This window comes from Callospermophilus lateralis, chromosome 1 (genome assembly GCF_048772815.1).
Source record: "Callospermophilus lateralis isolate mCalLat2 chromosome 1, mCalLat2.hap1, whole genome shotgun sequence".
Taxonomy (NCBI): domain Eukaryota; kingdom Metazoa; phylum Chordata; class Mammalia; order Rodentia; family Sciuridae; genus Callospermophilus; species Callospermophilus lateralis.
In genome coordinates, this window is record NC_135305.1 from 98,635,255 (window position 1) to 98,651,388 (window position 16,134).

Below are 16,134 nucleotides of genomic sequence, written 5' to 3' on the forward strand. Positions count from 1 at the left end.
TTATGTTAATTGTTTCAGATGATCCACGTACCATGAAGTCAAGATAATGCTCACCAGGGTACTTTTAGAGAAAATTACCGCTTGAAACAATTTAATAGACATAGGATATATTCCACAGCAGTCATTTTCCTCTTTTGTTTACCATGAAAGTTACTGAAGGATTGTAGGAAATGAAGGGAACTCCTTAGAGAAGAAGGCCGTGAGGACACAGGACAATGGCGGGTCCCTCTCCACCATCGCTCTGCAGATTGCTCTTAGATGAAGAGTCTCACCCACAGGCTGTGTGCTTCCCTCTGCAGGTTTACAGAGAGCCAGTGCAAGAGCCCCTTCACCATATCGGAGAGACTTTGAGGCCAAGCTCCGCAATTTCTATCGGAAACTAGAAGCCAAAGGATTTGGTCAGGGTCCAGGGAAAATTAAGTGAGTGCTTCAGTGCTTGGCACTGAATTTCAATGGCAGGTTTCTCACTCTTTATCTTTTATATCTTTGCATTTTTTTTTTTTTTTGAGATTGGATACCTTGGTGCCAAAGCAAGTATGGTATGAATGGAGGAAGGAAGTTAGGAAGTTGGAAGGAAAGAAGAAAGGAATTTAAGATATTAGAGGGGAGGTAGGAAGGGAAGAGAAGAGAGAGAAGGAGAAGGAAAAGCAAAGGAGAGAGAAAAAGAACAGTAGATTTCAGACAAAGGCATATGTGATGTCAATAATCACAAAACAAAAAATCTTGACCTAATTTTTAAGAAATGTTATTTTCCTCTTACTTATTTCTGGGGAAAAATTTAACTCATTAGTCAAATTTGTGGACTCTTCATAACTTTGCAATTGAAGTCCAAGTAAAATGGTTATTTTTTTCTACCTTCTGGGTTTATTATTTTTATCTTGAAAAGCTGAGCCCAAACTTACGAACCCAACTTAAGAGATCTCTTAATTTAAGAGACATCCTTTTGAATTGTTTTTTAAAAAAAAAAAAAAAATCTTTTTTCCCCTGGACTGGGGATTGAGCCCAGGACTTCACACATGCTGGACAAGTGCCTTATCACTGAGTCACATCCCCAGTTCTAGAAAGAATATTAAAGTAGTTCAGTACGATGGCAGGTACCCAATAATAAGTGTTCACGTTTTCCTTGTCTACCTGTTTTGAGAAGTAAGCTGATCTTGCTGTTTCCCCTCTCACTGGAGAGGCAGCAGAGTGAGACCATAAACCTGATCTTAACAACTCACAGGAAACATTGTCCCGCACCCCAGCTTCAGAGCCACCCCTCACAACCACCTCTTCTTCTCAGGCTCATTATTCGTCGGGACCACTTGTTGGAGGGAACCTTCAATCAAGTGATGGCCTATTCCCGGAAGGAGCTCCAGAGAAACAAGCTCTACGTCACCTTTGTTGGAGAGGAGGGGTGAGGAACCAGGAGTTTCATGCAGATTCTTTGATATGGGCAGACCAGAACCCCCAGGCTCAGGGGGCTTTTTCTCAAGAAAAAGCAAGATGCTCTAAGCCTATGCTCTGAGGTCATTCAGATCAGGCACTGCCAGGAGGTCTTTGATGTTGCCAAACTTTAGGTTTCATGTTTCTCAAAAACTAAGATTATTGACATGTCCTAGAGTCTGAGCTCACATGGTTGAAGTATAATAATCCACAAATACATTCCTAAGCCACTGGGTCTTTACTTTGTAGGTGGTGTACTCTTCTGAGTATCTAATCAAAAAACTCTTCCTTTTTGAGTGCACAAATGCAACTACATACCAGACTTTTCATGTATTTTTGTGGAATTCACTTAAGTGTGGAGGGTAAGCCCCCCTCAGAGGGCACATCACACATCAGAATGCACTTGGAAGTTTTTCTCATTCATCTATATACACACACATACACACACACACACACACACACACACACACACACACTGTGACATGAAATTCTTTCAGATCTCCCACAACAAAAGCCTTTTTTATAATGGGACAGCTGTGTGTTTTATCCCTTAGTTATTGGAAACATAGATAAGGACCATTGCCATAAGAGTTAACTCATGAAGTTGGGCGCAGTAGTGTATGCTTGTAATCTCAGCAGTTTGGGAGGCTGAGACAGGAGGATAGCAAGTTCAAAGCCAGCTTCAGCAAAAGCAAGGCACTAAACAACTCAGTGAGACCCTGTCCTTAAATAAAATATAAAATAGAATATGGGTCAGTGGTTGAGTGCCTCTGAGTTCAATCCCCAATACAAAAAAAAAAAAAAAAAAAAAAAAAGAGTTAACTCATGAACATCTGGCAGCACCCCCACACCAATTACTGCATCCTCATTAACTACCATAAATTAATTCTTCCACTGAGATCCACTGTAAATAAAAAAGACTGGTCTCTGTTTCCCTCAGCCCTGTTCCAAAAGAACCTACTAGAATCTGGATAAGAGACTGTACCTCCCCTTTCAGACACAAAATGAGCTTCCTGGACCTGTGCTTCCTTTGCAGCCTGGACTACAGTGGTCCTTCTCGAGAGTTCTTCTTCCTTTTGTCTCAGGAGCTCTTCAACCCTTACTACGGACTCTTTGAGTACTCTGCAAATGATACTTACACGGTGCAGATCAGCCCCATGTCTGCGTTTGTAGAAAACCACCTTGAATGGTAAGGTCTATAATTTTCATTTTATTGTGTTTGAGAATTCTTATCTTTCTTAGTCATAAGTCAGCAGCATTTCTCTGAGGTCACTGCATTCAGAGGAAAAGGCCAGATATTATGAGGGGTGATGAGAGTGGGTAGATAGCAGAGCCTTAGATGCAAGAGTCTGTAGTCTTTACCCAGATGACATGATACATCACTGAGATACTGATAACATAGCAACTTCAAATTGATGCAAGACAGAACAATTGCCTACTGAGAATACACTGAATAAGAAGATACAGGTCATAAATGCTGAAAATTTTACTAAAATCATAAGATGTCCCCAGTAGAGTCATCTTGAAGGTTTCATGGGTTTAAAATTCTTTGACCTTGGACCAATGGTTTTAGCATTGACTTCTGCATCTTACTGTAAAATAAATTTGCTCAGTCAAATGATCTCTGAGCAGACTTCTGAATTAAAAATCCAGTATCTCTTTGGTTGCTTTCTCTTGACTCATTTCATTACCAATGATTGACACATGTAAGAAGGTAAGTATCAGTCAATCCTGTACAGCTTTGTGGAAAAGAGACCTCAGATGCAGATATTAGAAGAATCCAGAAAGCTGCATGGGACATCTGGGATGCATGCACTTTCCTGCTATCTCACCACCATGCCTGTCTGAATTATCCCTGATCTCATGCCAAGATGATTTTATCAAGAGGGAAGTGAAAGACAGCTAATGTGGACTGGAGACAGCTAATGTGGACTCTTTGACATCTTATTTATGTTGCTATTGAAGGGAGTTATTAGGGTATTATCTGGACTACTGGCTTTATTTTTTTAATTGGTTCTTTTTAGTTATACATGACAGTAGAATCCATTTTGGCATAATTATATAAGCATGGAATATATATTGTTCTAATTCAGACCCCAGCACGTCTCCTTCTCCTTCCCTCTCCTCACCCCCTGCTCCCTTCCCTCTATTGATCTTTCTGCCATTTACCCATAGTTTTTTTTTAATTAATTTCTTATGGGTGTACACCATGGTGAGATTGCTGTGGTGACTCATATATGTACATAAGAAGGTTGTCAGATTCATTCCACTGCCTTTCCTTTTCACATTTCCCTTCCCTTCCCCTCATTCCCCTTTGTCTGCTCCACGGAACTTCTAATCTTCCCCCCAATCCCTTGTTGTGGTTTAGCTTCCACATATCAGAGAAAATATTTGACCTTTGGTTTTGGGAGACTGGCTTATTTCGCTAGGCATGATAGTCTCCAGATCCATCCATTTACCAGCGAATGTCATAACATTCTTTATGGCTGGCTTTAGAATCCAAGTCCCTATAGTTTTGTTACAGAGCATCAGTATAACCCACATAGAGCTTCCAGATGTTGGAACGTGCCTTCCTCTCTCACAACATACGCTCTGCTCTGAAGTTCTTGAATAAGGGTGGAGTGCGTTCACAGGACAAGTTTGGCACAAGATAAAACAAACTTGCCATTTGTCTCTTCCTATCTCTCCTTTTCCTTGTCAGTAATTAGATGATGAGGGCTGTGAGGCAGAAACACACAGGCAGGGGGCCAGCAGAGCAGGCAAGCCACAGGAAGGGATGCATGGGCCTGAGAATGGAATGCCAGCTCTCACTTAGGTCCTGTTCAGGAGGCTCCATTCTGACAGTGGAGAGCATCAGAACCCATGACACACAAGAATATTGTTGGGCTGAGGTTGTGGCTCAGTGGTAGAGTGTTTACCTAGCATGTGTCAGATCCGGGGTTCGATCTTCAACACCACATAAAAATAAAATATTGTGTCCACCTAAAACTAAAAATTAAATATTAAAAAAGAATATATACATTACATGTATCTACATGCATTATATGTAATATAACACCTCAATTCTCTTACCAGTTGGTGAGCATAAAATTTAAGATAGTGTCTTAGAGGTCATGAATTCAAATCAGCAATCAAGAAAGAAATACTTTCACAAAATACCTTGCCATTTGGGACTACATTAGGTGTTGTGGGGAATATCTTCACTAATTTAACAATTATAAATGAAGCAAATGTTATGCGTTTGGAGGGTATAAAGCTGAAATAAGATTTCTTCCCTCAAAACCCAGCAGTGGGAGGAACACATGAATAAACCAACAATTAAAGTTATAATAATCTTAAACGCTAAGTTATACCTGCATATATACATTCATGTGTTAGCCTGAGATACATATATGATGCACCTACAGATGCTCCTCAACTTAAAATGGGGTTATGTCGCAATAAATCCATCATAAATTGAACTTGTTGTAGGTCAAAAATTCATTTACTACATCTAACCTGTGCAGCATCGTTGCTTAGCAACACAACCTGCTACAGGGGATTGCGTGTTTACCCTGTGAGCATGTGGCTGACTGGGAGCTGTACTCTCTACTTCTGCCTAGCATGAGAGGAAGGTTCCCAGTTCATATCACCAGCTGGGGAAAAAATCCAAATTCAAAATCAAAGTACAATTTCCACTGAATACATATCAGTTTTGTACCATCAAAAGGTTGAAAAATTCATAAGTCAAACCATCTTAAGTTGGAGAACATCCCTATGCATTGAATTATATTCAATCACAAGTGAAGATGGAGATAGAGATGGGAATCAGATAGTCTTATCCCCTACAAAAACAGTAAACTTTGCCAACGTGTAGAGAATAATTTTGAGGAGATAAGACTGGAAACCGTAGAGTAACTCTGAAACCATGGCTAAGCCAAGGGGTGATACAGAAGCTCAGAACTTAGGCAGAAGAGGTGTCAAAGAGAGCAGGGGACTGACTCGCGGGGCATCTCAGATGGAGAAGAGACTGAGCTCTGGGGTTCACTGACTGTTGAGAAGAGGGAGAAAGAGGAATATGAACTAAATTGAAGGTTTTTGGCTGCACAATTGGCTTAATGGATACTACTAACTATGATAAGAATTGTATGAAGTAGAAGATATTTAGAGGAAAGATAACGAATTCACTCTTTGACATGCAGAATTTATAGCTTCTGTGATAAATATGATCTATCTGTCCTAACTAGAATGATGGTCCCAGCTATCAGGAGAGCAGCTGGGCTGGGAATTGAGATTTGGGAGACACCAGCTGGGATTTGGCTCAGCTGTGGGAAATGGGACGAGACCTTGGCCAATAGCAAGCAGAGCTGAGGCCCACAATGAGTGTGGACAGCTCTGCTGTGTTGAGTGAGCAGAGTGAAGGAATCCATAAGGGGATACTACAAGGAGGTGGCCAGAGAGCTCAGGGCCTGAGAGGATGTGATAGAGAATGAAGGGGGCCTGGAGGGGTAGGAGGTGGGCGGGCAGGAGGCAGCCAGTTGTGGTGAGGGGAGAAGACCGTCTGAAGAAATGGAGGCAGAAGAAGGGTTGTGGACAACAGAACAGGGGCTTCAAGGGTCTGGGGCAAAGGATTGGGAGGTTGTCACTTAGGGCATCCAGGGAATAAGAGTGTTTGAGAGGGCAGGTGATCAAGAATTTTGGATGGTGGCAGAAGGTAGCAAGGACAAGCAGCACAGTGAGATGAATGGGACTCAACATTCTGAAGGAACCATGGAGTCAAGCCTGTTTCAGTGTGGCCACAAAATAAGGCCAGATGCAAAGGCCTAATGGAAAAGCACAGAAAACACACTGGACTTGTGTGACCTGCACATTTGATGAGACACCTACTTGAAAGCAACCTCAGTCACTTTCCATTGAGAAGGGGCCTTGCCAGCTACCCAGTCCCCGACTCTCAACCTGGCTTTGAAGCCTTTCACTCATCTGTGCATTAAGAGGCCATAGAGGTTCTGAAGATATGTGCGTTATCTTTTATTGCATTGAGGAAGGAAATCGAGTGAGCCACTGATGTTGTAAGAACTAGCCAAGTCCTCTGAAAGGAAGACCCAGAAGCTCCTGCCTTCAAGGGCTGACTAACCTCTGTCTCCTTTGCTGGAGAACTTGGCCTCACACATCAGCATACTGACTTGCATCCACTGACATTCTCACATACGTCGAGGCTGTTTGCGGGGTGTCCCACAAATAAGGTGGCTTTCTGAACCAACTAGCCATCTAAATCAAGCTCATGTCAGTTGAGAGTTTCTTTCAGCCTGCACATTGGATGGAGACTTGCTATGAAGTGGTGAGAGGACCTCATTCAAGGCTCCCACGCTGAACGTGTCAGTCGCTGGAGTCCTGAGCTGATGGAGGAGACTGGAATGCAGAGCAAGGCCACACACCTCCCTGGGGAAGGCATCCAAGTGCTTCATGAACTTCCACGTAGAACTGGGCTATTCTCTTATGGGAACCTCAGAATGGCCGAGAGGAAACAGGTTTTCTTTTCGCAGTGACAGCCACAGCTGAGTGGAATTGAGCCACTTGCCCAGAGTTTTCTTTGGCTTTGAATAAGAATCTTAACAAAACCATGACTGAAGTTACTCCCTTTATCTGCCTACTAAAAGCCATTCTTGTGCTTGTGCCCAATGGGTTAACAGAAAACTCACAGGTTTTGCATTTCCTGTTCCAGGAGCTCTTTGTCCAGTATTTAAACAAACAAAGGGCAGGTGACTAGGATAGCTGAGATCTAGATGAAGTTGTTCTGGGTCTTGCACAAGCTGACAGCAGCAAGCAATTGCAGCAGCTTCTGCCTAAAGACCCATTGCTGTCACTTTTGCACCCAGGATGTCCATGACACTGAGAAAATCAAAATCCTGAGTTCTCAAATCCGGTCACCCTTAACCTCCAGCTCAGCGGGTGAGGCTGCTGCCTGTCTTCCTTCCTCCCTCCACAGGAGTTCATCACAAGATTCACACGGGACACAGGAAGATGGCAATCTTCATAACCTGTATACCACTCCTTATAAAAACAGAGACAACAAAGATTATAGGGCTTATCAGGGCACCGTCCTCACTTTGCAAAGCTGGAGATTGTCTTTGACGCAGGACAAGTCAGGGCCGGATGCAGTCTGGGTAGAGGAGGGAAATGGATCTACACAATCTGCCCACCTTCTCGTTATTCTGGGAAAAGAAACATGACCACAGACCAGAAATAAACATAGCAAAGATGGGTAAGCTTCAGAGGATTAAACATCACTCAGGAGTGAAACCTTACTCGGGTGTGGCTGGAGGAAGCATCCTGCACTAGTCTATTTTATCTGTTTGTGTTATTCTGTTCCTTTTTCCTTCAGTGACCTTCTGTGTCCCATGCTCTTATTTGCTTTGTCTGACTCCCTTCCAAGAAATAAGATCTATGGGACCAAAGATGGTTTTGTCTTAATTGACTCTAATATAATGCCTAACGTTCCAAACAACATTCATTGACTACTGGGCACATAAATAAGTATCGTTTCACAGGTTACAGCAGTCTCTCTTGTACTAGGTATATTAAAATAAAGAATGCTCCTCCCTCCATTGTTCAGTTAATTGCTCAAAATTTACACTTTTCATTATCATATGTGGTTCTAAAGCCCTTGCATTGTCAGAGACAAGTATATATGTCCTCTAGGAGCTTTGCATTCTTGGGACCCACTCTGCAGGATGGCTTGTGCTGTTGTTACTGAGGGGAAACCTCCTCCTCCACCTTCCACTACATGAGCTTCTGTAACAGTTGCCTTCAGACTGGGCACCAATGGAGAAGCTTCAGTCACTGCGTCCTTCCCCTGAAAGTTTCCCTGTGACTAAAGGGACTTGAAATTCTGTGGCTTCATAATTCTTATGTGTGGGCTTTGTATCCCTTGGAATAGAGCCAGCTAAATCAAAAGCCCCAAACAATGGGACGTAGCAGTTACACCTATTTTCCTTTCTTCCAGTCAAGTGTTCAGAGACACAAATATACATAAATACAGTGAAAATTCTGGGTTACACACATTAAGTAAACTGAAAAAAAAATCCATTTTCCCCCTTTAGCCTAAAGGGACTTTCGGCAATTGCTGTTTCATTACCTACTTATATCACTGATGTTCCAAGCTGATAGGGATCCTGTCAAAGTTGGCAGTGGAAAGACACAGGTCAACTAAGAGAGGAGACAAAGTAAGGAGAGCTCAATGGAAGCTAGAGCCTGACAGGGTCTTCCCACACGATCTGTGGTGCCAGTGGACACTGCCCCAGCCAGGTCTGACCACTTCAGGAAGAAGCCAGGAAACAACACCCTTCATACTCTTCTCCCCTTCTCTGGTCCCATCAGCCAAATCCAGCCATAAACCAGGGAGCAAAGGATCTCCAGATATTGCAGTCCTCAGGGTCCAGTCCCCAAGGTCACAAAGCAGAAAAAGGTGGGAAACTCATGGGGGGGGGTGCAGAGGAGAGGAGAATTGAAATTAACCATGACAGCCCAGGCACTAGAAATCTCACCAAGTACTAAGCTATGTATCTGTCGTATATGTCTTTGAGGACAGGCATCTTGAACTATCCATTCTTTGATTATGATGCTGTCATCTGCATATTGATGAGGCACCCAAGTGCCACTCTTTTTATTCTTTTATTCCTACCATGTGTTGATTTTATATCACTGCGTGTCATTCCTTTTCTGTTTCTATAACTGAATACCACAGAGTGGGTAATGTCTAGAGGTTTGTTCAGCTTATGATTCTGGAGGCTGTAAAGTCCAAGAGCCTGGCATCGGTCACTGCTTGACTTCTGCTGAGGACCTTCTTGCCGCCTCATAACATGGCAGGGGCATCTCGTGATAAGACAAACCCATCAAACCAAAGAGAGCTCAGTTTTAAAACAAAGCCATTTCCAGGATAATCCACAAATCCATGCATGTGTTACTTCCTGAGGGCAGAGCCTTCAAGGCCCAATCACCTTCCCAAGGTCCCACCTTCACAAGCATGAGCTTTTGAAGGATGCATTCAGACTATAGCCCCGGGAAAACGGAAGTTAGTAATAAAACTAAATAATAAAGCATCCATTAAGAACTTACTAAATATACCATGCACTCTTCTACACAGTTTTATGTAACAACACTAAAATCCAGATACTGAGTTATCCTACTTTACAGATGAGGAAAATGAGGCCCAAGAATAACCAAAGGCACAGAGACAGATAATCCTAGGCCCAGGCATCCTGGCTTCATCAGCAGGCTCTAGCCCCTATACAAAGGCAAAGTCAAGGATATAATTGGACAAATTACAATACAATATGGCAAATGCTATCCAAACATCTGTTATAGCAATTTGCAGTGTACTATACTACCTTTTGGTGCAAGGATCTTTGGAAAATGAGTGAGAACAGTTGCCTGAGAACAGAAATGATATCCAGTAGAGGACTACCATTAATAGTAGGATGGAGTTCGGGTTTTATCATGAAGATGACAGTGGTAGGAAGCCAAACTTGTTTTTAAAGTAGAGAAAGGTCCTGATCTGTATTTAAAATCAGAACGTCAAGTCTGGTTAAAAGTAGAAAATTAATTGGAATGGACAGTAGGGGTGTCATTTAAGAGACTACTGAAATAATTTTCGGAAGAGATAATAATAAAGAACCAAAATAGTACAGAAGCAGTGGGAACGGAAAGATATTTTGAAAGGAGAATGAATTATAAACAGTGATAGATTATAAATGGTGGGAGATTGAGTATATGAAAAAAATGGGAAGATTAAAATGATACTAATTCTGGGCGCCGTGGCGCACACCTGTAATCCCAGTGGCTCAGGAGGATGAGGCAGAAGAATCTGGAGTTCAAAGCAAAAGCGAGGCACTAAGCAACCCAGTGAGACCCTGTCTCTAAATTAAATACAAAATAGGGCTAGGGATATGCCTCAGTGGTCGAGTACCCCTGAGTTCAATCCCCAGTATCTAAAGAGACAAGAAAAAAGATACTAGTAATCACCCAAAATTCTGCCAACATATTTATCTGTGCAAAGAAAACTTTTTTAAAAAATTAATCTACCATTTCATCTTTTTATAGCATTCATTCATTCTTTTTCTTTCTTTTTTTTTTTTTTGGCAGTAATGGAGATTGATTGAACTCAGGGATTCTATATCCCCCATCCCTTTTTATTTCTTATTTTAAGACAGGGTCCCACTAAGTTTCTGAGGCTGGCCCTGAACATATGATTCTCCTACCTTAGCCTCCTAAGTGCCACCAACCCCAGCATAGTACCTTCTATTTTAAGTGACATTTCTGTATAACCTAAATGAGTCATATTATAGTGGCCACAGGCCCAGATTCTGTGATATTTACCATGTCAACATTATTAATATTTGCTAAAACTTTGTGCCATTGAAATTTTTCCACTTCCTACAAAATTATACATAAGAAAATATCAGGTAAAAATTCTTATCTATCTCATATATTCAAATGAAGCCATAAAAAACTATGCATGAAATATGAAATCTCCAGATTTATTTTTTTATCTAATATAATTTATGAATGGTGCAAAGTGCCTTTATTTTCAAATTACTATGATTAGTTAGGAAAATTTCATATTTCGGTTCAAACATCCCCTTCTCTAACATCCTTCCCTGAACACTCAATTTAAATTAACCCATCTATTTATAACTTGCCAACTTAACATCCTACTTTATTATACTGACAGAATTTTTCACTATCTAAATAAAATATATTTATATATTTCTATTATATGCTTATAATTTATTTTTAGTTTTTCTCCCCCTATAAGAAAGGTCTTATGGAATCAGTCTTGCTTGCACCTTTTCTAATCAGAAACTTGGTACTAGTAAATACATGCAGAAGAAAGGAAAGGAGTGAGAAGAAGGGAGGATGGATGATGGATGGATGGATGGATGCATAGATGGTTGGACAGACAGACAGGATACTCAATTAAAACTTCTTGGTTATGAGGGTTTCCATCTGATTTCAATTTTAGTTCAGAATGTTTGGAATTCAGAAAAGCAATGCTTATTGTTAAGTGTCATTTAGGTTCCTACCAATTGCTGTCTCTGAAATCACCACTGAAAATTCTGTTTCTCTGTCAGTCATTTCAAATGCCACTTTTTCCAGAAAAAAATCTAAGATGTGCGGAAGTCTAAGCAATTACAATAGTTGAATTTCTTCTCTATTTCTAGGATCTGTGCCAGAGTGTCATACATGCTCTGTTTGTTTTAGGTATTAACATGTATCATTTTAAGAAGTTACTGTGATATGACTCACTCTTGACATAATTGTCAGTGTGAGAATTATTTTCAGAAGCCAGGTTTCAAATCTGATGCTGACTGTTCCCTCAGTTTCTGAGCAGCCACCAGAAGGTTTCTGTGCTCATTTTGTATTAGTGATGGTGACAAATTGAACCCTATCAGTGTCACAATCAGACATTTTCAGACATCTCAAATCCAAATGTCTCAGAGGGGCCCTTTTACAATTGAAAAATAAGTACATAACCCCCTTCTGCCCCAGCCCTGACCTCTCCCCCTTTCCAGGCAGATGCTACTTGGGTGGTAAAAATCTTCTGTTTTCAGGTCTTTAGCAAGAGGAGCTGGGAGGAGGAGGGAAGCTCCTTTAAGCATGTTTAGAGTTTGGCCAAGTGGGTATTAAGTGTAATTGTAGAGTTTTATGGAACTTAAAAAGTCCTGGATAACACACTTTAAATATGCCTTGCTATCTGCAGAGTCTTGAATTAGTAGAAAGAAACCACAATATTATGAGATCTGGTGGATGTCTCTTAGCCATTCAACTTGCAGGGCCCCCTGACAGAAGAGCTCACTGTGCATTTTTGATTTGAGTATAGTATCAGATAAGCTCCTCCCAGCCCCACCTGACCGCAATGACAGTTCTGGGTTCTTTTCTACATCCTATTATAGCTTTTCTGGTCCCATCTGCCTGAATCTGAATAGCCTTCCTAGAAATTCCCTGATGAATCTGTGGGGCAAAGGTTAGGTGAGAAGCCAGCATGCAGTGTGCATGATCAGTGGTGACTGGGTCCCCCTTGCCCATTTCCTAACCCATTTTTTTTTTCAGAGTGTATGGGAGACTTCCAGTTGGCAAAAAATGAATTAATTTAGTTAATGATGCCAGTGCAATTGGCTATACAACCAAAAGAAAATCATATTTCATTCTTCTCTAGTGTAAAAACACACACACAAAAAAAATTTATTCCAAAAAAAATCTAAGTGATTTTATGCATATTCTAGAACATAAACATTATTGAGAACATAAAACAGACTCAAGAAACCTTGAGTGGTGGAGAACTTTTTAATCAAGATCAATACCCTAGAATGTATAAGAAAAGAAAGATATGTTTGAATATATTAAAATTAAAATACTTTTCATGGCTAAAACACTATCAACAAGTCAGAAGACAAGTTTTGATTTGGTTGTTGTTGTTGTTGTTGTTGTTATTGTTGTTGTTTTGTTTTATTTTGGTTTTTTGGTTTGTACCTGTTTTATTATTAAGCTCTTTAATGTTCGACTGTAGTTATTGAAGGATTATAGTAAATTCAATTCTAAATGCTTCTTGTTCCCTTAAAAATTTAGTTCCCTAAAATCTGTTTTAGATGCAAAATTCCCACCCTTTCCTTGATTTTGTTTCTTTTTTGTCACTTGTCATTTGTTTTCAAATGGGAAATTGCCTTAAAAATAATAGGCTGCTGTACTAGTTTAAGGTGATATGTTTAAGGTGACATTTTTATTAGTTTGGTATATATTTTTTACTTTATAGCTCATATTTGATTTTTTTGGTGGTGGAGGTACCCAGGATTAAACCACAGGAACTTAACCACTGAGCCACATCCTCAGTCCTTTTTAAAAAATATTTTGAGACAGGGTCTCACTAAGTTGCTGAAGCTGGCTTTGAACTTGTGATTTTCCCACTTCAGACTCCTAAGCCACTGAGATTACAGGTTTGCACCACCATACCTGCCTTTATTTAATATTCAAAAACAACAGAATGTGTGGTGGTGATCACTGGCTGGTGTTTAGAAGGTTTTGAAAAATAATCTTCGCAGCTCAGGAAAATCAGAGATTTAAAGTGCATAACACAGACTTTAGAGAGATCTTAACAACTTGAAAAAACAGAGAGGAAATGACCCAAATGAGTCAACTTTCCATCACTGCAACAAAATACATAGTCAATCAATTTATGAGAAGGAAAATTTTATTTTGGTTTACATTTTCATTCATGGTCATTTGGCCCTGTCATTTTGGACCTCTAATGGCACAGTATGCGCGAGTACCTGGCAGGTTGTTCAGTTCATGGCAGCTGGGAAGCAATAGAGAGAGAGGAAGAGGCCAGGATGCTAACATCCCCTTCAAAGGTACATCCCTAGTCACCTTTCTCCACTAGGCCCCACGTCCTAAAGCCTTCACCATCTCCCAGTAGCAACACAGGCTGGCAACCAAACCTTTAGCATATGGGCCTTTGGGAGACATTTAAAATCCAAACCATAGGGCTGGGGAGATAGCTCAGTAGTAGAGGAATGCCTACGCATGTATGAGGCCCTGAGTTCCATCCCTAGTACTGCCAAAAAAAAAGAAGAAGAAGAAGAACAAACCCATAAAGAGAATTTTAATTTTCCCCATGGTCAGGGAAATGCAGAATAAATGGTCTATCACTTTATATCTATCAAACTGGCAAAAATTAAAGTTGTATTACCTATTTTTAGAAGAGACATAGATATAAAGGATACTCTCATGCACTTCTAGCAGAACTTGAATTTTCATAGTCTTTTTGGTTCAACACAATCCACAATGTATACTGAAATTTTTAAAGTCCATGGACCCTTTGGCCCATGGCTCTATTCCATAGAAACAAAAACACGACTATTGAGGACTTTCATAATACTAGATAATATTTACTGAGCCTTTATTATGGGCTATAAATCTTTTTCAAAGACTCTACATAAAGTACACATCTTATTATAACAACCCCCCCCGCCATTTTTAAAATAAGAAAACTGATTTCCATAGAGGTTTAAAACTTGTCTAAGGTCACATCTAGTAAGTGGCAGAGCAAAGCATCAAATCCACATAGTCTGGCTGCAGAGCACATAAAAGCTGTGCCAGACTGCTTAGAAAACAGAGAAGGGAGTTCACTTCAGCATCATTTGTAAAGATGCAAACCTAAAAGAAGTGCATTTGTCCATCATCAGGAGAATGATTAAATTCAGTAGAGCAGACCCACACTGAACAGTCACATGAGGCATAAATAGAATCTTATCAAATAAAGGAGAGGAATTTCCTCAAGATAATGTTGAGATAAGAAAAAACAGAAAAGCATGAAAAATAATGGCTCCAAACCCATTTATGTATAGATGCAGATGCAAAGTATATTAGTATGTGATTCTGTGAGTCAGATGAAAAACAGGGAGGGTACACATTAGTTTATCAATATGGGTACCAGGATATGGGGTGGGGTGAGAGGAGTCAATTAAGCCAGGAGAAAACAAAACCAATGATAATAAAAATGTCTGCACAGTAATATTTATGAATTCATATAAAATTGTATGTGTGTGTAAAAAAGAAGTAAATCCATAATCACTAAAATACCATTTGGTACAAATGTCCTAGCCAAGTTATTAGAGGGAAGCAAAAGTCTTAGATATAAATTCATCCATGCACTATTGTATTCCTGAGGACTGGTGCTGGTTCTACCAACTATTCTGCACACGAGTTTCTAACCTATTATGAATGCCACATGTAGTGGCACTACTGTGCTCATCCTACCTCACTCTCTTCTTTATTCATCCCATTTTGCCATTCCTCCCTTCTGTCAGCTCAAAAGTCTTCAGTATTCCTCATTTCAGTCCAAATTCCCCAGATGCTCAGGAGAGTCCAAGCACAGAGATTGCCCAGCCTTAGATACCACCTGCCTCTCCCATGCCAGATCCTCCTTTGTCTTTCCCCTACTTTGTTTAGGGCTTTCCTCTGCTCCTCATATGTGCTCAATTGTTTCTTCTCTTCATTCTTCTCTCATTTACAAGGGCCCAAATTTCACCCACCCATAAAGCCGACTTTGTATACTGTTCAGTTCCTTCATGACTTCTTCCCTGAGTCTTCTCAAAATAAATAGTTCATCTTCTCTTGAGGTCTTCTAGCAAAAGAGATTAACACGTTCAGCTGGAATCTTGTTTTCAGAAAAATTTGTATTCAACCCCAACATCTAGAACAGATGAAAGTGGAGCTGGTCTCTCCAAGGAAGATCGCCCAAATTCTTCTTCCTCCTCATCCTTTCTATACTTCTGTGCAAAACAGTTTGAAAAACTCTGCTACCATCTACTGTGTGTATCTCTCATTCCATCTCTCCTGGCTACTTTGCATTGTAAGAATTCAAGTTGACTTTGAAACTGGATCAGGGCAGCAACTTATTATCTTCACCCTCCACAGCCAGCGTGGTTCCTGGCATAAAGGTGTCACCCTTCAGATCCAGAGGCAGGGTGCCACACAGCAAAACAGATTTAAATCCCTGCTCCAATTCTCAATTGCTGTATGACCCTGGACACGTTTCTTACTCTGAGTGTCAGTCTTTTCATCCATCAGAAGGAGATAATAGTGCCTGCTGCAGTTTGAATAATATGTCTCCCAAAATGCATATATTGAAATTCAACAATGTGATAGTGTTGAGAGGTAGGACAGAGACCTCAT

At 40.5% G+C, this 16,134-nt stretch overlaps 1 protein-coding gene across 1 annotated transcript in view; it reads left to right on the forward strand.

Moving 5' to 3' along the window:
* Positions 1–16,134, forward strand: part of Hecw1 (HECT, C2 and WW domain containing E3 ubiquitin protein ligase 1) — a 240,400-nt gene that overhangs the window by 185,338 nt on the left and 38,928 nt on the right. Inside the window, exons 19-21 of the mRNA XM_076864225.2 lie at positions 300–420; positions 1,283–1,396; positions 2,462–2,614. Coding sequence (XP_076720340.2) covers positions 300–420; positions 1,283–1,396; positions 2,462–2,614 — 388 coding nt within the window. The remainder of the gene's footprint in view (positions 1–299; positions 421–1,282; positions 1,397–2,461; positions 2,615–16,134) is intronic.